Source organism: Urocitellus parryii, chromosome 9 (genome assembly GCF_045843805.1).
Source record: "Urocitellus parryii isolate mUroPar1 chromosome 9, mUroPar1.hap1, whole genome shotgun sequence".
NCBI lineage: Eukaryota > Metazoa > Chordata > Mammalia > Rodentia > Sciuridae > Urocitellus > Urocitellus parryii.
Window position 1 is genome coordinate 89,861,746 of NC_135539.1, and position 23,762 is coordinate 89,885,507.

Here is a 23,762-nt window from a genome sequence, read left to right on the forward strand (position 1 = left end):
CACAAACAACATGAAAAAAACAAGGGAACGAAGTGACCCAAACAAACCAAGATGCTCCAATGATAGAGTCCATTGACAACATAGTAGAAGAAATGTCAGATAAGGAGTTCAGAATGTACCTAGTTAAACTGATTCGTGACATAGGGATGATGTAAGGAGTGAAATCAGAGATAAATTTCAGGAGTTGAAAGATCACTTCAATAAAGAGGTAGAGTTTATGAAAAGAAATCAAGCAGATATCCTTGAAATGAAGAAAACAATAAACCAAATTAATAATTCAATAAAATGTACCACCAACAGACTAGACCAGTTGGAATGACATATTCTCAGGCAATGAAGACACAATATGTAATCTTGAAAATAAAGTTGACCACACAGAAAAGATAGATGGTAAGAAACCATGAACAGAACTTGCTAGAATTATGGGATAACATGAAAAGACCAAATTTAAGGTTTATTGGATAAAGGAAGGCGGGGAGATACAAACCAAAGAAATGCACAATCTTTCCAATGAAATTGTATCAGAAAATTTCCCAAACCTGAAGAATAAAATGAAAAATCAAATACAAGAGGCTTACAGGACCCCAAATGTACAAAATTACAAGAGACCCATACCAAGACACATTATAATGAAAATCCCTAGCATAGTGAATAAGGATAGAATATCAAAGGCCACAAGAGAAAAATATCAGATTACATATAGGGGGAAACCAATTAGAATCTCAGTTGATTTCTCTGTCCAGATCCTCAAAGCTAGGAGATCTTGGAACAATATATACCACCCTCTGAAAGAAAATGAATGACAACCAAGAATTTTATATCCAGCAAATTAAGCTTCAGATTTGAAGATGAAATAAAAACCTTCCATGATAAACAAAAGTTAAAAGAACTTACAACTTGGGCTGGGGATGTGGCTCAAGCGGTAACGTGCTCGCCTGGCATGTGCAAGGCGCTGCAGGGCGCTGGGTTCCATCCTCAGCACCACATAAAAATAAAAAAGATGTTGTATCCACCGAAAACTGAATTCTCTCTCTCCCTCTCTCCTCTCCTCTCTTAAAAAAAAGAAAAAAAGAAAAAAAGAATTTACAACTAGAAAGCCTGCACTACAGAACATTCTCAGCAAAATATTCCATGAGGAGGAAATGAAAAACAAAAAAGTGAAACCAGCAAAGGGAGAAACTATACTAAAGAAAGACAATCAAAGGAGAAACTAAGTCAAATTAAAAAACAGAAATAAACCAAAATGAATGAGAATACAAATCATATCTCAATAACAACCCTGAATGTTAATGGGTTAAACTCATCAATCAAAAGACATAGACTGGCAGAGTGAATTAAAAAACAAGACCCAACAATATACTGTCAACAAGAGACTGCCTCACAGGCAAAGGCATTCACAGACTGAAGGTAAAAGGATAAGAAAAAATGTATCACTCATGTGGACTATGTAAATAAGCAGGAGTTTCCATCATTATGTCAGATAAAGTGGACTTCAAGCCAAAGGTAATCGGAAGGGACCAAAAAGGACATTTCACACTGTTTAAGAGAATTATACATCAACAAGACATAACAATTGGAAATATTTATGCCCCAAACAATGGATCATCTACATATAAACAACCCTTCTCAATTTCAAGAATCAAATAGACCACAATACAATAATACTGGGTGACTTGAACATACCTCTCTCACTACTGGATAGATCTTCCAAACAAAAATTAAACAAAGAAACTATAGAACTAAATAATACAATCAATAATTTGGACTCAACAGAATATGTATAGATATTTCATCCATCAACGAGCAAAATACACTGTATTTTTTCAGTGTCTACAATCAATTTTATTTTAATATAATCTAAACACATACCATTTAGATAATACCAAGAAAAATTTATGTACAAGAGTTGATGCTATTGCATTTGGATAAAGCTGGCAAATTTTTGCCACTAGCATAGCCCAGGAAACACCACTGAGCAAATCTAGTATATTGGAATAGATGTTGTGGCATTTGGCCCACAGTTCAACACCTCTCAGAGTGAACGGGAAGATCTCAATGTTTGGTACTAGGTTTAAAATTTCATTGGTTACCCTGCAATCATTAAGAGTTCTTACACATCTTATATCTAAATTTTTAAGCAGACTGTCATCGAGTGGGTCCAATTCTTCTAGAATAGTCGGCAGTGCTAATCTTCCAAACAAAATATCAATCTATATCCCATCAAAACAGAGTTTGATAACTGATACAAATGCCTCTTCAACAGCTCTTAATCTTTAACTTCTTGTAATTTTAATATACCATAGAACGAGGTGAAAAAAATCACTTCGATCATCATGTCTTGGTGTAAAACACAATGCATCAATATCAGTACCTTTTGAATGTACTCCTAACCTGTAAGATCCAAATGTAAAAAATGTATCTCCAACATTTTCAATTACAGAATGTGGAATATTCTTCCTTTCACTGATTTCTCAGATCCACTCTTTCACCAAGTTATTTAATTTTCCCAAATTTAAAATCCTGTGCTAGACCCAAAAGGGTCTACAAAGAAACTATTAGAGCTAATAAATGAATTCAGCAAAGTGGCAGGTTATAAAATCAACACGCATAAATCAAAGGCATTCCTGTATATCAGCGACAAATCCTCTGAAATGGAAACGAGGACAACCACTCCGTTCACAATATCCTCAAAAAGAATAAAATACTTGGGAATCAACCTAACAAAAGAGGTGAAAGACTTATACAATGAAAACTACAGAACCCTAAAAAGAGAAATTGAAGAAGACCTTAGAAGATGGAAAAATATACCCTGTTCATGGATAGGCAGAACTAACATCATCAAAATGGTGATATTACCAAAAGTTCTCTATAGGTTTAATGCAATGCCAATCAAAATCCCAACGGCATTTCTTGTAGAAATAGAGAAAGCAATCATGAAATTCATATGGAAGAATAAAAGACCCAGAATAGCAAAAACAACACTAAGCAGGAAGTGTGAATCAGGTGGTATAGCGATTCCAGATTTCAAACTATACTACAGAGCAATAGTAACAAAAACAGCATGGTACTGGTACCAAAACAGGTGGGTGGACCAATGGTACAGAATAGAGGACACAGAAACCAACCCACAAAACTACAACTTTCTTATATTTGATAAAGGGACTAAAAGCATGCAATGGAGGAAGAATAGCATCTTCAACAAATGGTGCTGGGAAAACTGGAAATCCATTTGCACCAAAATGAATCTGAATCCCTATCTCTCGCCGTGCACAAAAGTTAACTCAAAATGGATCAAGGAGCTTGATATTAAATCAGAGACACGGCATCTGATAGAAGAAAAAGTTGGTTATGATCTACACGCTGTGGGATCGGGCTCCAAATTCCTCAATAGGACACCCATAGCGCTAGAGTTAACAAATAGAATCAACAAATGGGACTTACTCAAACTAAAAAGTTTTTTCTCAGCAAAAGAAACAATAAGAGAGATAAACAGGGAGCCTACATCCTGGGAACAAATCTTTACTCCACACACTTCAGATAGAGCCCTAATAACCAGAATATACAAAGAACTCAAAAAATTAGACAATAAGATAACAAATAACCCAATCAATAAATGGGCCAAGGACCTGAACAGACACTTCTCAGAGGAGGACATACAATCAATCAACATGTACATGAAAAAATGCTCACCATCGCTAGCAGTCAGAGAAATGCAAATCAAAACTACCCTAAGATACCATCTCACTCCAGTAAGACTGGCAGCCATTAGGAAGTCAAACAACAATAAGTGCTGGAGAGGATGCGGGGAAAAGGGCACTCTTGTTCATTGCTGGTGGGACTGCAAATTGGTGCAGCCAATTTGGAAAGCAGTATGGAGATTTCTTGGAAAGCTGGGAATGGAACCACCATTTGACCCAGCTATTCCCCTTCTCGGTCTATTCCCTAAAGCCCTAACAAGAGCATGCTACAGGGACACTGCTACATCGATGTTCATAGCAGCTCAATTCACGATAGCAAGACTGTGGAACCAGCCTAGATGCCCTTCAATAGATGAATGGATAAAAAAAAATGTGGCATTTATATACTATGGAGTATTACTCTGCATTAAAAAATGACAAAATCATAGAATTTGGAGGGAAATGGATGGCATTAGAGCAGATTATGCTAAGTGAAGCTAGTCAATCTTTAAAAAACAAATACCAAATGACTCCTTTGATATAAGGGGAGTAAACAAGGACAGGGTAGGGACGAAGAGCTTGAGAAGAAGATTTACATTAAACAGGGATGAGAGGTGGGAGGGAAAGGGAGTGAGAAGGGAAATTGCATGGAAATGGAAGGCGATCCTCAGGGTTATACAAAATGTCATATAAGAGGAAAGGAGGGGCAAGACAAGATAATACAAATGGAAGTAATGATTTACAGTAGAAGGGGTAGAGAGAGAAAAGGGGAGGGGAGGGGAGGGGGGATAGTAGAGAATAGGACAGACAGCAGAATACATCAGACACTAGAAAGGCAATATGTCAATCAATGGAAGGGAAACTGATGTGATATAGCAATTTGTATACGGGGTAAAAGCGGGAGTTCATAATCCACGTGAATCAACCGTGTAATATGATGTATTAAGAACTATGTAATGTTATGAACGACCAATAAAAAAAAAAAAAACAAAAAACAAATATTTTGTAAGTTCTAGGAAATGGACATAAACATTATCACCCAATTATAGAAGATTCCAATTTTATAGATTATAAAATGAATTAGTCTTTTTTTTAATTCCTTCACACATACTATGCATTGAAGATATATGAGGGGAAAAGCAGGAATAAAGACAAAAAGTTCTTAATCTCATAGAAGCAAAAACAAATACCTATATAAATAAAAAAGACAACTTACTGACAGTGGGATGGGGAAAAAAACAGAGAAAAGCTTTATGGAACAGTTTTAGGGCGGGCTCTTTAGGATGGGTGATCAGGAGAAATATCTCTGAAGGGGACATATGCTCAAAACATATTCAAAAATTCAACTTTGCCGTATAATTAACTTGATATGGAATAGATAATGAAATATATTCAAAAAGAAAAATTTTATTTATTTTAAATCCCCACACTCATTTGTACTACAAAAAAATAAATAAATAAATAAAACCACAGCTGTGCTTTTCTTGGATTCCTACCAAGATACTTACTCCATGCTCATGTGAACTCAATACTGGGAAAATTTTGCTCTCATATACTCATGGTTATTTTTGAATGAGAGCTCCAAATTTCACCTTTACCATCTGCCATATACATTATGAATATTTTAAGTAATTAAATATGTATCAATAACAAATATAATTTGTTATTCTAACCTGAAATAGCATTAAAACTAAAACAATATACTTTTCTTTATTTTTTTAATTTTTTTTATTGGTTGTTCAAAACATTACAAAGCTCATGATATATCATCTTTCATACATTTGACTCAATTGGGTTATGAACTCCCATTTTTACCCCAAATACAAATTGCAGAATCACATCGGTTACACACTCACATTTTTACATAATGGCATATTGGTGACTGTTGTATTCTGCTACCTTTCCTATCCCCTACTATCCCCCCTCCCCTCCCCTCCCATCTTCCCTCTCTACCTCATCTGCTGTTGTTCAATTCTCTCCCTTGTTTCCCCCCCCTTTCCCCTCACAACCTCTTATATGTAATTTTGTGTAACAACAATATACTTTTCATAAAAACAAGTGAAGATGACATTCCAAATACTGAACCACATATTCTGTATCCAATTTTACTATACATTTTCACAAAAGATCTAGATTTGATGAGAAAATCTAGCAATTTAATAAAACATTCCTTCATAAAAAACATTTTATAACATGTTTAAAAAATAAGAGAAAACAAGTTATGCTTTTATGTAGATTATTTAGGCATTAAAAAGTTCTTGCCACATTTTCTCTGCAAGTTTATAAAAAACGTAAAGTCTGACTTGCTTTCTTTTATAAAACTGTACAACTCTTGCCGGGCACAGTGGCACATGCTGTAATCTCAGAGACTTAGGAGGCTAAGGCAGGAGGATCACAAATTTGAGGCCAGCCTCAGCAATTTATCAAGGCCTTAATAAGCAATTTAGTGAGACTCTGTCTCAAACTAAAAAATAAAAATAAAAAGGGCTGGGGATGTGGCATAGTGGTAAAGCGCCTCTGGATTCAATCCCTAGTTCTGGGGACAGGTTGGGGGGGACTGGACAACTCTTATTAAAACATAATTTTGTTGTTTTACACAACAAACCAATTAAGACTTAGATTCAAACATCAGGTACCTCTCCTTTGTGTACTTTACTAGTTTCTTACCTTTGCATTCTTTTAACTATTAAAACAAGCATGTAAGAAAATTTTTCCTTATGAAAACCAAATTGAAAAACTTTCAATTTGGTCATGAATCTAATAGTAGTAAATAAGAACAATCTATATTCAAACCTGGGACTCTAGCTATTGAGAATTAGGCTTTTCCCACAACCATTATATCCTTTATCTCTTTCTTAAATACACTTTAAAATGATGTGGGTGATAATAATTCCTAAGTCTCATATTTGCCTGATGAGTTTGAGAATGACTGATAAGCAATATATTTTTACCTAACAACATTTTCCGATGCTCTTTTTTGAGCAATAAATGCTGACAGTTTCATACAAAATTCACTCATTTCAGTGTACTCTTAGCCTCCTCCTTGGCCACCAGCAAGCCCCAAGATTTTCTGACAAAGCCAAAGAATTTTAATCAGTAATTAAAACCACAGACCAAAAAATCAGCTGACTAATTTAGAAGAATGATACAAATTTGCTAAGTTAGGGAACAGCATGAATTAGAAACATCAGATCTGAAAGAACTATAAACTATTTCTAGATTCACTGAACAATCATGAACCTGAAAAACTCTGTCAGGTCACAAAGCACTGGTAGCAGGAAAAAGTGCACAAAGCTGTCTCAAAGAATTGAAAACAAACTATACAGAGTGACAATGGGAAGAAAGCTGTACAAGTTAAGGGTCTGTAAGACCTTTTTCTGAAAGTCAGATGTTTTGATTTATCCTTCTTAGCTCTCTATGACAACAATTTCTATTTCTGCCAGATGTCTTCATTGATTTTAGATATCCAATCTCACCTGCTCTTTAAAAATGGTTTCTGTTTATCTTCAATACATTTTCTCATCCACTAAACATCAACTGTTTGGGAGGTCAGTATAAATAATTTTCATCAGAGTATTGATAAAACACAAGAAAGTTGAAATGCAATTTCAAAGTATAGAAAAACTAAAAAGTCTCAAGAATATGTTTTAAGCAAGAATGTTTTTAATGAATGTCACAATGCATTTTATAATAATACCATAATAATCACTAGCCTAAATAATGCATTTTTTCTTTTTACCCTTACATTAAATTATCATGCTTATAAATATAAGCAGCACTGTGTAACAAAACTGTGATAATGGACATGTTCAACATCTAAAATATCTAATTCACTAGCCACATTCAGCACTTGAAATATAACTAATGCAAACTGAAATTAATTTTTATTTTATTTAATTAATTTTCATTCAAATATTCACATATGCCTAGTAGCTACTCTAGCTACATCAGCTCTACAATTAAATCACATGAGTATCTATACTAAGGAAGACATATATAAGCCTGGAAAATAGCTGATAAAATAATTCATGTTGGAAAGAAAAAATGCAATCTAATCAAATAAGCACAAAGAGTGTTGTTATTTTCATTTACAAAGGAGTATCATTATAATTTTTACATCAATTATTAAAGTGTTTTGGTTAAAAGTGTTCAATAAACATTTCAACTGTCACTGAATCTTTTAAGTCCATTTTTTCATAAAATTCTTTAGGTCATTCGTGCTTAAAGTGATTATGCTCATCATTATCAGGATACCATGAGGTATCTAAATGGTTCACTAGAGATATATTGTAATGTGATAATATCTGAGAAAATTAAAATACAAGAATTTTGTTAAGGGAGGAAATCTCCAGGCATAGCTAGCCTAAAGAATTTTGACATATTATTTCATTTGAAGAATAGCATCTGCAATTTTGAAATTTAAAAAAAAGCAACTAAAATAGATAAAAGATTATTGGTGTTAACAACTAACACAAAGAAGCATCCTAAGCATCCATGGAAAGATGAACAGATAAGCACAATATGGTATGAACATAAAATCATACATTAATCATTCCTTAAAAGAAAAGAAATTCTGACCCATGCTATAACATGGATCAATCTCAAGAACAATATGCTAAGTAAAATAAGCCAGTCCCAAAAGACATGTATTGTAAGATTACACTTCTATGAGGTACAAAAGATTATTTTAACTTTACCATGAAAATGTATATGTATTTTCTAACCCCTCAACTGGATGCCTTCAACTTGGATTGAATAGGTTAACAACATGACAGTATTAGGGACAAGGGTAGTAAGCTACAACTGTGAAAACTAAAGATTCAAACTAGAACAGATTCCAGACTACAAGAAAAACACAATGTGCTGATTTAGAATGTAGAGACTTGACTGGACTACAAATTGGGCTCAACAAGACAGGAAAGGAAAGGACATGTCAGATATTAGAAATTCTAGTTACAAAAGGAACCAGAGAGAGGCAGGAGGGGCAGGGGGGAGAGAAATACTTGGGAATGCTATTGGCCAAATTCTAGTGTTATGTTGTGTGTATGTACAAATATGTAACAACAAAACTTACCGTTATGTACAACTATAGTGATACAATTTAAAATATGTGCAAAAAAGTTCTAGTTATAAAACCTGATACCTGAGAGGTAGAAGAAAGAAATGGTTGTCAAGATAGCATTCTTTGATGAAGCATTCCTACATTTCACATTACATATTTGAGGGGTAGGAGATGTTAACTTGGAATTAACCTAATATCCATTATCAAAAAGATGTTAGGAGGCTGGGCTTGTGGCTCAGCAGTAAAGTGCTGCCTAGCATGTGGGAGGCCCTGGGTTCGATCCTCAGTACAACATAAAAATAAACAAATAAAATAAAGATAAATTGTGTCCAACTACACCTAAAATATATATTTTTTACAAAAGATGTCAGACTTCTTGAGAATTACATTCTGAATATTATTCACAATCACTACTAGATCTGCTGGCCACCAAAAAGTCCCTCTAACCCCTTTGGCCCCATACCCCTTAAAAGTTCTAAATTTAATTTGCTTAATTAATTGCCTCTATTTGTTCCTACCTCTCCAATTTATAAATCTTTAATCCTTAATTTATAAAGGTAGATCTTTATCATTCTGGAATTGTTATGCACCTCTTAAAATCACAGGGCAAAATCATGTTCTCTTCACCTCAACCAAGAGTTGTTATTTTCATTGAATCAAGCCCAACACAAAATTCAAAGATAAAGGATAAAGAAATAGTGAAAGCAGAAGGTAGTGAAATGTAAAATTTAGAATAAATAATTCACTCCTGGATTTGCTACTAAGGGAAATAACAGAACCTCTTTAATTAGAGAAACAGTATGTTTCCTCAAACAGCTCTTCAGCTTAAATTAAAAAAAAAAAAAACTCAATTTTCCATTTTTTCTTTAAAAATAGACACAGACACAAAGAGTCACATATATACGCATTTGCCCCAAAAGAAGGAATAACTCAATATCATCAGCGTCAATTTTGTCAGCAAGCTATTTATAAAAACAATGAACACCACTACTACTGAAATAGAAAACAAGAGAATTTGATTTTTTTAAACTGTCATTTGTTTCATATAACAGAGGTTGCCTGGAAAATATTTCAACAGCACTATTATAAACATTCAAAAAACACTTGCACTGAAACACAACCTTGAGTAAGTTTTTTTTTAAATTTTTTTTAGTTGTAGATAGACAAGGTATTGTGTCTATTTTTATGTGGTGCTGGGGATCGAACTCAGTGCCTCATGCATGCTAGGCAAGCGCTCTACCACTGAGCCACAACTCCAGCCCCAAGAGTAGTTTTCTTAATCTACAAATACTGGTATCTACAATTTACCTCAAATATGACAAAACAAAAGATGGACTGATAGCTATAAGGATATGGATAAATGGCTAAATAGGTGATAAATGTTTATAGTAGAATCAAGACAGTGGGTATATGAATAGTCACTATGAAAGGTTCTCAACTTTCATGTTTGAGAATTTCATTTTTTAAAAATCTAGAACATGTAACAATCACAGCCGCATGTATTAAGAAAAAAAAAAACCTCAAAATCTTATTTCTCAAATCAACTCCACTGAAAAAAGAGAATGAAACAACAAATAATTTAAGAATTCTAAAAATACTAAAATCTAAGTGATGTGCTTATGCTTTTTATAGCTATACTGAGAAAAAAAATTATAGCCTATAGACATTTTCAACTAAACTGAAAAAATAAATACTAGTACACTAGTCATCAAATAGTATATTAAGAGATTTTTTAAACAAATTAATGAATTAAAAACATAAACTCAAAAATGATAAATCAAAAAAGCTCACTGGAAAAAAATTATTATCAACTCTTGGCAGGTTCTATTGTTCTTTCCACATTCATATTTAACTTAAAATGAAATAAGCACATACATGATATTTTTAATTCATAAAGTAATTATATATATATATAATTACTATATATATATAGTTTTGTGCTTCGAAATTTGAAAATCTCAAGTGAATAATCTTCTAGGAAAATGAAAATTCTGAGACCAAAGAGGTAGAAACTTGAATATACCCTTAAATATCCCAAAAAACACTAACAAATACTAGTAAGACACTTCAAATAGGAAGAGATAATGGAGCAATAACTGATGTGAGACCTCATGCTACATATGCCTAAATATATTTTAGATGAATTAACACATTTGTATATACAATTTCAAATCACAAATAAGAAAAATATAGACATATTTAATAAAATTATGTGCAATGTGATGACTTTATAGGGAAATGAGAAATTTGGGTACATACATGACAAATTTTATCAGGTAAAAAATTTAAAAGACAAATAACAATCTGTAAAAAAAAAATTTACAACACCTATGACAAAGTTGTTGCTACAAGTAAAAATAATTAGCACTCCTATAGGCAAAAAAAATGAGGAATTCAAATTAGACACATGAGCAGTTCAAACTAGAAATACAATGGCCAATAAACATTTTAAAGATATTCCTAAGTATTAGTGATAAGAGAAATTTAAACAAAATTTTTCATTCATTGAGTTGGCAGAATTTAAAAGTTCTTTAAAATCCAGCAATTGGTAAAGGATTAAAGAAATCAGTGGTATAAGCATATACTGGTATAGATTTGCAGGAGAATTGCATCAATTTCATTTAAAAATTAGTAAATGGGATTCTCCATTTCTATCTGTGATGCACTTGATATAATTAATTTCTTGAAATCTAAGGAAATGGGGGTGTAGCTCAGTGACAGAGTGCTTGCCAAGCATGCCCAGGCCCTGTACTGCAATAGGAAAAAAAAAAAAAAAAAGGAAACCATTGATTTGAACACAAATTCAATTAGAAATATCCACTGCAATGTTTTTTATAATTTTTAAAACACTTTTAATTTCCATAAATTCTAAGTAAATTACAAGTTTGGTAAATATAAATTCCTATGCTGCCATTAAAAATGATAGAAAAATCTAATCCTGTGATAAAATGTTATCAGATTAAACCATAACTAAGAATAAATAACAATGGTATTATTAGCTAGTGAAATTATAAATGTATTCTTCTTGACTTAATGGTGTTTTTTTTGATTTTGTAGTTGTAGATATTATGCCTTCATCTATTTTTATGCAATGCTAAAGATCAAACCCAGTGCCTCACACATGCTAGGCAAATGCTCTGCCACAGAGCTACAGCCCCAGCATGACTTAATGATATTTTCTATAATTTTTTGCAATGTACAAGGATAGCTTTGTAATGAGTAAAACAGCATTAGAAAAATAAAATGGCCTTCAATTTAAAATTATTGTCCAATGAAGTATTTCTTAAGCCATCATGGCAAATAATGATATTCTATAGCATCCTCAAGATATACACAGTTGCATAAGGTCCCCCATTTTGGAATCCAGGCAACTCGTACCAAAAATATTTGGGAGGTAAAATTGTGCCTATACTGAACATGTGCAGACTGTCTGACATCATTCCTTGCACAATAGAATACAACACCTATGTAGAAGGTTTTTGCATTGTATTAGACATTATCAGTATTCTAGAGATGACAAAGTATACGAGATTTGGAAAGGATATATGCAAATATACAACTTTATTTAAGAGATTTTGGTATCCTTGGAAGTCCTAGAACCAATTCCCCATGAATATTGAGTAGACTATGGGTTTTTTGTTTGTTTGTTTATTTTTAGTTCTTATTTTTCCAGTGGTAGGGATTGATTGAACCAGGGCCTCATGCATGCTAAGCATGTGATCTACCACTAATCTACACCTCCAACCCTTGTATCTTTAAGTTATAGTCCTACTGCCTCAAAAAAGCTTACCACTGATGTCCTCTATTTGCAATGTATCTTTTTCACCAAAATAAATACAGGACACATCCACACATCTTCAAGTAGGCTCTACTTCCCCTATCCTCTGGTTTCCTCAAATCAGTTTTTGTTTTGTTTTGTTTAAGCTGACTGCCTGGAGTTCAAGACTCCTAACTAATGTCTCAGCTTTGAATTTGTACTTTTTTTTTCTATTCCATGTAACATGTGACTAGCCTTATTCTGTAGACTGCGTCCCAGGAAAAGAAAGAAAGAAAGAAAGAAAAAAAACGTGTTCAAAGAGGAAAGTCCTCATTGGGGCCTAAGAGGATAGAATTCACAAAGTTAAAAAAAAAATGAAGCTATTTTTACAGAGTTAAAAATGAAAAGTATTTTTGTCACCTCTCACCCCAGGTAATATATTTCCTTTCTTACCACATTTGAAACAATTCGGAAAGGAGATCCCTACCTTGCTTTTTACATCTGATTTATTTGGTTATCACAATAAACCTCTAAGGTTTAAGTTGGTCTATAACTAGCTTTATTTTAGAGATGAAGAAACTGAGTTTCTGATAGTGAGTAACAAACAGTATCACACAAATAGTGACACTGAGGCAATTCCTGAAAAGTTCTTGCTGAACATCACTGCATCTCCTGTTAAAACCTCAATTGCAGCAGCAGCCACACCCATCTACCTAGGAAACAGCAATGACCTACTTATGAATAAAACTTTGTTTAGGGCTTCAGATTTGGTAGTTTCCAAGTGAAAATAATTATGAATATTTCTGAATTCCTGTTGACAAACCAGAAAGAAGAGAGGTCTACTGAAACTACTTTCTCAGATACTGTTGTCATGAGGACATTATTTGATTTCTTAAGAAGTATTCAGGTTACCAATGGTGATATAGGTAATGGATCACTTCTTATCTCTAAAAATACTGTCTTTCCTTGGCTTCTGGGCAACATACTTCATGAGTTTACTCATATCTCCCTAGCCACATCTTTTAATCTTTCCTGATGGCTCCTTCTCTTTTGCCAAGTTTTTAATGTCCAGAGTATCAGGACTCAATTTTGGGCCTCTTCTCAAATCTATTTAACTCCTCAAGTAATCTCTTGCAGTCTACTGGTGACAGTTAAAATTTAAATATTTAGCTATTTGTAATCCAAATTTCTCCTCTGAATTCCTGACCTATATATCCCCTTTCCTACCTATTATTCCTAACTTTACATGTCCAAAATTCTTGACTTTTTAAACCAGAAGCTGATTTACTTTCACTAACACCAACACTTGTCACTTTAAACAATGACATCTTAGTCTAGATCATCTCAATTATATTTCTTAGCTCATCTTGCTATTCCCATACTTGCTCTCCTCTAGCCTATTATTTAAAAAATAACCAAAGCCATTCTTTAAATTAAAATACAATTTTTTTTGGTCATTTTCCTGCTCAACACCTTCCAATGCACTCCCTTAAAACCTAAATAAAACCAACCAATAAAATCTCTACCCAATCTCAGTTCCTCCTACTTTTCCCTTTGCTCACTCAACTCCAGTCTCAGTTGCCTCTTTGTTCTTTGAATTTACTCATCCCAGCACCACTGCACTGTGGAGTAGAATGTCCTCTTCCCAAATACCTACATGGCTTGCTTCTTTAATGAATGCAAATCTACTAAATATTACCTTCTCAGAGGGGTGGGGTGTGGGGTGGAGAGAATATTCCCATCTACTCAACAACAGCAGCCCTCATGATGTAGAGCAGTGTGTAAAAAAGCTATCTTTTGTGTCAGAAAGGGAAGAAAGGCTAAGAACATATTTTTATTTGCTAGAGTTGAAGGATAAGGAAGAACTTATTTACTAGATGAGGGAAAGTGGTAAGTCAGCACATGAAGAACATGGGTGAAAAGAATTTTCATACTTTCTTTTTAAAATACTGGAAGAGGCCAAGTTGTTGTCCTAATTCCATTTTTGTCCTTCTAACTTTTTCTCTCTCTCCCTACCCACCCAACCCATCCTCTTAAATTCAATAAACCCTGTGATAGCAAGTGAGGCTGCCCCTGCCCCACCCTCAAGCAAGAGCAATCATTTCAGGACAGCTAGTAAAATAGTGATCATTTCAAGACAGGAAAATAACTGCCCCCTCAGGCAATAATGATTTCCTGGGCAAAGTCAGAAATTCCCAGAGACCAGACCACACTTGGACAAAGACTGCTTGCCTAGGCATACTTCTTGCCCCTGGGCTTTTGACCTTCCCCTGTATAAACCCAAAGCTCTTGTCAGTACCCCAAGATAGGGCTTAGGATTCTGGTAGGCACCTCACCCCCATTCTTCCCAGCAGAGCCATACTGAAAAATAAATTCCATTCTGACTTCACCACCATTTGGCTCTCTTGATTGAACTCATGAAGCAGCAGGTGGCCAAATCTGATCTGTTGCTACCCTGAGAGTTAGGCCTCCGGCTTAGGACTCCAGTAACAATGCTATTTGATTTTTGAATGATGTGAATGTACTGATGCCTTGAAAAATTTTTTTTAAGTACCAGTCTTTCATGATTCACTCTCTTTACAGATTATTTTCATAGCTCTATCTTAACTTTATATCATTTTATTATAAAATTATCCCTCTCACCCAAACTCCTAGATTCACCCAATACTATATTACTGGGTGGATATAACCATTTACACACACATACACACACACACACACACACACACACACACACACACACAAAATCCAGGTAGATTTCTTTGCCTTTGTCACCCTTTTCCCATAAGCATATTTTGTTTATGTAACATTTATTCTATTTATAAGTCTGCATGGCTTTGTCCTTGGCTATATCCAGTACATAACCAGGATGAAGATATTAGAGGTCTGGCTTGTTAGGTTTATAAATGTCAAAAAGCCAGGAAGGGAAACTAATCCCTTAGATGACATGATTCAAGAAGATCTCAACAAGTTTTAACTATGGATACACTTGAGCAGATGAAATTTAATACGCAGTAAAGTAAAACAGTGCTTCAAAAACATCATCTATGTGTATATACAAAAATACAGAGATCTAGCTAAATATAAAGATGTTGGTTTATGTTGACTGCATCAGTGATTTCCAAATTTTTTTTCTAAAAAATAAATAAAGAGAACCAACATACGGTTGCTAATATTTTATTGGTTAATTAAGAAGATTCAAACAAAACAAAAATCTACAACAAATAGCAAAAGCATCTATTGTACCTACTAAACATATTTCATTTTAGAAAGTCTATTTTATTTATCATTTCATTTTAGAAAAGCAGAAGAACAGCATCTCCAAAAATAACCCATTGAGTTACATAAATATAACTTTAAAAGCTATAACATATTTCTCTCAGTGTGTTTTGCTTAGAACTGGGAGATAAACACAAATAGTTTTGTTAAAGAGTTGACAAAAACTGTAAACACAAGTGTATAGTTTGAAATAAGGAAAAGGATAGTTTTACTACACTCTGAATTCAGACCATAATTACAGAATTAAATATGAAAACTAGATCAGAAAAAAAGAATAGCACTGATAAAACTAACAGAATTCAGTTGACAGAGATGAAAAAGGCAAGTGAAGCCATAACATGTGAACTAGAAGTAGTGAATCATTTAATTTAGAATAAAAGAAAATCCAGCAGAGAGCTAATAAATTTGAGAAAAACTTTACAGTGTTTTACTCCAAAAGATAGAGTGCAACAAGAAGTTAGATAACAAAGAAGATATTGGCTCAATTTTTGTAAAATCTTTCCATTATACTTTCTGAAGGGTAAATGGTCTTTCTTCTATGTTCAGGGAAGTATTCATGGAGAGTTAGGTTCATTAGTATCTAAGGAATATTAGTAGTGGGTGGCATATTTTATGGATGACTGGTTAAGCTCCAATTCAAAAAGATGAATAGAAACAATTTTGGCTTTAGTGAAAAAGCCAAAGGTTCATTTATGGGCTCTAACCTTTATATGTGACATTAAAAACAGCCTCAAATTTCTTCCACTTTAAATGTGGAATTAAATGTATTTTTATAATATGTTTATTAAGACTGCTGCATAAATTAAATGCAATCTCTCTCTCTCTCTCTTTCTCTCTTCTCTCTCTCTCTCTCTCTCTCTCTCTCTCTGTCTCTCTCTCTCTCTCTCTCATACACACAAACACACACACACACAGAGCCTGACATTTAGCAGGTGTTCCATACATGATAGGTATAGTTCACTTAATAAACTTTATGTCCCAAAGTACAATATTTTCTATGTAATTTGTTAATTATCAATACACTTAAATAATAATCTGTTCTTTGCTATGTATCATATGCTATTCAAATATAAGCAATGCATGCTTGGGATTCTTTTCCACTGTATGCAATCTCTATTTGCGTGTAATTTTTATGAGGTTTTCTTTAACCTTTTGTTGGTTTCTTTTCTACCTTTGCTTATATAAAAGTAGGCTTTATAAATACAGCTATGTTATTCACTCTGAGTTAAAAAAAAATTATACTGTTGCACAATCATTTCAACTAAACTGGACAATATACCCAGCTTAATCAACCACAGATGTTTTCTTATTCTCTTTACATATCAAAATGGCTAACTCATCGTTAAAACTCATTCCTCATGGAATAATTGAGTTAATAAATCAAAGCCCATTTCAGCATAGGTAGTTATTAAGAAATCTTCATTATTAATAATAAGATTAATAAAAAAAAGATGATCAGAGATTTCTCCCCATTAAAAGTAAACCTATTTCTTATAATTCTCAGGTTGATACATATTATCTACTCATGAAACATTTTCAGATAGTATGTAACTGACCTTTTGTTATATTTCTAGAATAATTTGCAACTATACAGACACTTGAGTCTGCAATTAAGTATCATCCTGTTAGATACTTATTAGCAATGTTTAACAACCCAGTGTTTAAAAGGAAGAGTTGGGTGTGATAGCACAAGCCTGTAATCCCATATACTCAGAAGTCTAAAGCAGGGAAATTGCAAGTTCCAGGCCAATCTTGGGAATTTAGCAAGACCCTTTCTCAAAAAAACAAAAAGAACTGAAGTACCAACAAAAATAAAGAAAGAAAAAGAAAAAGAATTACACATTAATTATAAAGGGAAAAAATTATTTTCCTGGAAAAGAATTTTCTGAATTAAAAAAAAAAAACATATAGACAAGAAGCTTACACAAATACAGCACTTAGTACTATATGGGAACTCATCTGATTGCTATCAGATGCAAAATAAAAACTTTTTTTCTGGTAGATAAAAAGGAATAAGAAACACACAAGGAACAAACAAATCACTAAACATAGAATTTCAGAAAGCACCTTGATTTGATGCAGAATAATGCCTATGTATACAATGTAAATTTCATTATTCTAGTTCTAAGACAGGAAATATGCAGATTAGTTATTCCCATGTAAAATAATTTTAGAACACCATGAAAGTTACCAATAAAACACATTTAAAGTTTGAGTGAATATAATTTCACACACTGAATTTAATTATGGATTATTTTCTTAAAGTTTGATTAAATTATGGAAATAAATTTCAAAAAAAATGCCTACTAAATACAGTGTAGAATTAAAGAATTAAAATTCTAAAGCAACCAAAAAGCAATGTGTAATAAAAATTAACCCAATAAAAAACAAAGTTAATGTTTCTTAAAAGGTAAATTCTAGTTTAAGTTGAAAATCATTAGAATTCACTAATAAAAAAAATAAACTTCATATATTTTTGTTATGTGAAAATTTATTTTTGCACAGTTTATAGACTTGATCATGCTATTAGAAAATCTCACTGAATTTCAAGAAATAATATTAAAATATTTTATAGTAAAAAACCGGAAAACCCTTCCAAAACTTTCTTTTTATGAAAAGCACATGTTAAGGCATCTTTCTTTATACAGGAAGTTACTTTCTGAAACTAAAGTTCCATTTCAGAAAAATTACTATTTTTACATCACAAAGATGACTAAATTAACCCAACTATGAAAATCAAAGTCACTGACACAGACAGCTTAAAGAGCAGTCAGAGAAGCTTTTCATAAGTTTGTACAGGGTGGGAGGCCTAGGGTGGCACAGGAGAAACCACACTGCAGAATAGATCTTGGTTTTATTTGGCTCTGTCTTCCAGTTGAATTTGTATCTTCCCCTGTCTGTCAAGTGTACTCAGACTCTTCTATTTTATACCACCAAAATTCTACAATATCTACAAAGTGAGAAAAAACTGAAAGCAGTTCTGGTTTTCTTTAAAATAATGGCAAAAAAAAAATTGTAACTTGCTATTCATCAATGCACTATTTCCAGAATTCTAAGTATTCGAAGTATAAAGTAGGGTAATTTCAGTGAAAATCTAAATACTGTAATTCATAAGGTAACTATTACTTCATATGCTCCTCTCTGTTCTGTCTTCTGCTGGTGTAAGCTTAAGATTCAAATCATTTTAAAAAATGCATTTTCTTTTTTTTATTTTTATTTTTGTAGTTACAGATGAAAAGTGTGCCTTTATTTTATTTATTTTTATGTGATGCTGAGGATTCCAGTGCCTCACAAGTGCTAGGCAAGAGCTCTACCACCAAACTACAGCTCCCAGCCCCAAAATATGCATTTTTCAACCAAATGTATCATCTGCTTCAACAAATTCCTTCCAAATAGGTGAATTTTCATGTAATAGAATAAAAGATAAACAATTTCAGAAACAATATACCAAAGTTTTGTTTTGATTGTTAAAAAATAAAATAAAACGGAAAGATTATCCTAATCTAGTCCCTTAGGAACAAGAATACCCACCCAATGGGGGGAAAAAAAAACAATTCTGCTGGTTCACTTCTTGGCTACACATCAGCTTCCTTGTCAGGCCATTCCTAGCCTAGTCTTCATAGTTACCTAGTAATCTTATATCGATCGCCTTGACAGACTTGAACTCCAGCGGGTATAGTCTCTATCTTTATATTCTTAGATGGGGAAAATAAGTAAAACCCTAATGAACACCAGGAAAATAGATTATGAGATAAATCTGTATGTGATATATAAATCCCACTTCTTCCCGCCCTGTGTTTGGCAGCTGCTAATATTCCCAGCTCCCTTGTAGAAGATGTAAGGGAACCACACCAAAATCCTACATTTGAATCTGAGGACAATGAAGCCCACAGGAAGCTACCCTCTCCTTCCCCGGGTTTACTACAGAGCCTCAGCCTACGCCGGGTGCAAGTCGCCTGGCTGGGTGCGTGACACCACGTCTTCCACGCCCTCCCGACACGTCCAAAAGGCTCCCCGTGTGACCTCCCCTAGCCACCTCACACCCCGAAACCAACCATACAAAAGGGATGGGCATACGGGAAAAAAATCCCTTCTCCAGCAGCAACGCAGCCATTGCCTACAAAGCACCCCCCCACACATCCTTCGCAAACTGCTACGGCGGAGGGGAGGGCTGCACAAAGAAGGGAGGGACCTGAAAATGATTCAATACACTCAGGGGAAGTGGACACGGTGGCGATGGGCCAGAGAAGGCCTGGGGCCTCAGAACTGGAGGCCGGGGGCAGCGACGGGATGGGGGATGGGAGCCCCAGGTCAGGGGCGGTGGTGCTGCACGGAGCATCCGGAAAGCACCCCCTTGGCAGGCGGCCCCGCATCAGGCTCAGCCGCGGGCCGCGCCCAGAGTCCCTGTCAAGTATCCGTGGAGGAGGAGGAGGAAAAGCCGCTGTAGTGGCTTTGGCGGCGCCGACACCCAGTAGCCCGACGCATCACTTACCCCTCACCGTTGAGAGAGGGACCGGACGGGGGAGGCGGGGCGCGTTGCGTCCCGTGAGTCGCTAGCACGCCGTCCTCCCCCCACCCCGTCGTCGTCGTCGCCGCTGTCGTCGTCGTTGTCGCTGCTGCCGCGGCCGAGCTCCAGGCCCCTCAGCTCCGCTGGGCAATAACGTTATTCTACACACGCCCCACACATAGCGGTAACGGCAAGAGCGGGCGCTTAATGCGCAGGCGCCTCGGGAAAGGGCGAGGAGCCAGGCCCTATCCTCTCAAGCCGGGTCCCAACGATTTCTTACTGCGCAGGCGCTAAGCCCAGACAATGAAAAAGGGTTGTGCAGAGGGTCTCACCCACACGCTTCCCTGGCTGCACAGTGCGCAGGCGTGCCCCTAAGATCAGCTGGAACAATGAAGAGGACCCTGGCAATAGCCCGAGCTGCAACCTACAAGGACTACAGTTCCCAGCCGGCGGTGCGCCAACTCCAAGTGGAGGTCGCGTTGCTAGGCATGCTAGTAGGTGTAGTGTTGGCAGCCAGAAAGGAATAGGCAGGAAGTTTTTTGAGGTTCTCCTTCTTGAGGGTGTATTTGACTTTTGGACAATGTGGCAAATGAATAGTGCCCAGAGCTTGTTATTTGCGTACTTAAGAAGGCTGAGGGATCAGCTGCAAGGCGGCACACGTTGAAGTGTCAAGGCCTCAGGGGGCCTTTTCAGTCCCTCGAACAGTCCCGACCTCAGAAGGATAGGGAGGAGGAGGGACTAAACAAGGCTGGGCTAGAGGAAAAGGGCGGAACCTCCGAGTCGGTCTCTTGGCAACCAACGCCTGCAGCCAAATGGTCGAGGTCGGCGCCCAGTGCGCAGTGCCCTCTGGGAGTTGTAGTGTAGTTAGAAGGCTCCTAGGGTTCTCGAAGCAGCGGGCCCTTAGCTGAGAACTACAATTCCCGACGTTCGCTATGAAGGACAGTGGGTAGGAAGAGCCCCCGGGAGCTCGGTCTGGGGTTCCAAGACTCCCCAGTGACTGCAGCGGCAGGAAGCAGGCGGGCGTTCAGCCGGCGCTAGGCCTATTCTCTGAAGGGAGTGCGCTGGACATTTCCCTGCGTAACTCCCATCTCTGGGCCCAGAGTCTGTGCATGGCGGACTTCCCAGGGAACTCTACCCTGGAGGAAATTCTGGGGCAATATCAACGGAGTCTCAGGGGTGAGTTGCTCCGAACCTCTGTGCCTAGCCCCTAGGTGCCCAGGTCGTTAGTGGGCGGGAGCCGACCTGGTGCCTTTCATAACACCTGGTTTGGGCTCCAGCCAGGATGCAGAGGAAGAAGACGAATGTTGCTGTGATATTGAGGAGGATGAAATAGTGTGACGTTGTTTTTACGGCTAAGCAACCTTGTTTCCTTTGATTTCCATAGTTACCAGAACCAACAAGGTGGACTGATCTTGACTTGGCGTCTTTCTCAGTCAGTGCCAGCAAAAAGTCTTGGACAGCTCTGTCCCTTTTTTGCCCAGTTCCCATGTTTTGATGTTTAATCCAACATATTCCTGATTCACACTTTTTACACATTCAAATAATGGTGTAGTGGGTTGACTGTTACTTATAGGACCAGAGAGAATAAACGTTATTTTAATCACAGTAGCTTCTACTTATTGGTCTAGCCCACTTACATACAGTATCATTTAAAACTTAAAATAATCTTATCTGTGTATCCTTATTTTACCCAAGAGGAAATTGAAGCTCAAAAAGTTTAAATTATAGGCCAAAGCCCACACAGCAGATTAGTGGCAGAGCCAGGTATTAAATTTAGACCTGTCTGCTTTCAAAGCCTATATTTTTCTTTATTAATCAAGTCATAATTGCTGTTATTGAAATCACATTTAACTAATGCATAGTTTCTTAGTGCAGTACCTTATGAACAAGTACCCGTAGAAGTGTTGTCCATATGTGCAGTCTGTAATCTTGCACAATGTCTACAACCTCTGGAAATCTCCGTTCTGTGTTTTGGAAGTTATAGTATTATCTGCAAGTTTATTATGAGAAGCAAATGAAATAATCCACATAAAGCAATGATTTTCAAACTTTAAAAAAAATTGTTACCCCATAGAAAGAAATATATTTTCAGGGTTGGGATGTGGGTCAGTTGTGGAGGGCTTGCCTGGTATTTATGAGTCCTTTGGTTTCATCCCCAGCACCACATACACGCACAATTATGTGGACATATACATGTAAACAAAAAGAACAATTTCACTAAAGATGTTTTATTCTAGTAGATATAATATTTCCTATTCTGTTGAATATCCAAACCACCTAGGTCATAACTAACATTTACAAAGATACTTAAGGCATTTAGAACCCAATTTACTCAGAAAATATTAATTCAGTGCCCCACTATGGGTTAGGTATTCTAGGTGCTGATTTGCAGTATGGAGCAAGATCAAGTCCCTATCTCTATGGGTCTCTGGATTAGTGGAAAAGAAAGTAAAATAATTATAGATTATTATAATTGAAATTATAAATATTATATATATTTTTGTTACTACAATTGAAAATGCAGTAAGGATCAGTGCTTGGCACATTATCTGCTATTTATGTTTGGTACATGGCAGTGAAATGAAGATTTTTCAAGAAGATTAGAAAGTTAATCTTCTCATGACTCTAAGCTTTGTAGGGTTATTATTTATTGTCTACATCTGTCAGTAATGCAACAAACTGTCAACATTCTCAAGTATTCAAACTGCAGGAGTAAAGGAATTGGTCTTAATAAATATTTTCATCAGACTACTGGTAGTTTGAAGAACTATTAGATATAGAAACAGCATTTCATTTGTAAGCAAGAAAAATGTTGTGCACAGCGATATGAGTGATTTTATTCGATTTTTTAGATTAGTAAACATTTTCTGTTTTCCATTATGTTTCTTTTAACCTTATTTAAAGGTTTATTATGTTTCTTTTAACCTCTCCTTTGACCTTATTTTAACCCTTTTTGTAATCCCTGGAGGAATTTAATGTAAGACATTTTGATGTAGTAAAGTGGTTAATTTCAAGTTAATTTTACAATAACATCTATAATAGCTTTGGATTTTTTTTCATAATTATACAAGGAAGAGTTTTCACTCAAAGATAATACTTGTGTGTGTGTGTGTGTGTGTGTGTGTGTGTGTGTGTAGAGATTTAACACAGGTGCACTTGGCTACTTTTCTACCCCCATTTTATCTTATTTTTTTTATTTGACCTTGCTTTTGTTTTTGTTAATTTTTTTATTTGTTATCTTTAGATGTACATGAAAGTAGAGTATAAGTTGCTTAGGGCCCTGCTAAGTTGCTGAGGATGGGCTTCTCCTCTCTCAGCCTCCCCAGTGATTGAGATTACAGGTGTGTGCTACTGGCCCAGCTGTCAAAGATAATACATTTTTAAATAAATTTTAATTTTAATAACAACATAAGGATAGTTCAAGCATTTCACTACTACTAAAAAGGGATAGAAAAAAGGTAAACAATTAAAAGTTTTTAG

The 23,762-nt window shown here is 35.4% G+C and overlaps 2 protein-coding genes and 1 pseudogene across 2 annotated transcripts in view; 1 reads left to right on the plus strand and 2 right to left on the minus strand.

Moving 5' to 3' along the window:
- The window catches only part of Cep170 (centrosomal protein 170), a 118,036-nt gene extending 97,575 nt beyond the window's left edge, over positions 1–20,461 (minus strand). Inside the window, exon 1 of the mRNA XM_026390736.2 lies at positions 20,268–20,461. The gene's annotated coding sequence lies outside the window, so the exon portion shown is untranslated. The remainder of the gene's footprint in view (positions 1–20,267) is intronic.
- LOC113184161 (poly(A) polymerase type 3-like) lies at positions 1,848–19,889 on the minus strand (annotated as a pseudogene).
- Positions 20,462–21,282: 821 nt separating the features above from the next.
- The window catches only part of Sdccag8 (SHH signaling and ciliogenesis regulator SDCCAG8), a 228,519-nt gene continuing 226,039 nt past the window's right edge, over positions 21,283–23,762 (plus strand). Inside the window, exon 1 of the mRNA XM_026390721.2 lies at positions 21,283–21,458. Coding sequence (XP_026246506.2) covers positions 21,392–21,458 — 67 coding nt within the window. The 5' untranslated portion in view covers positions 21,283–21,391. The remainder of the gene's footprint in view (positions 21,459–23,762) is intronic.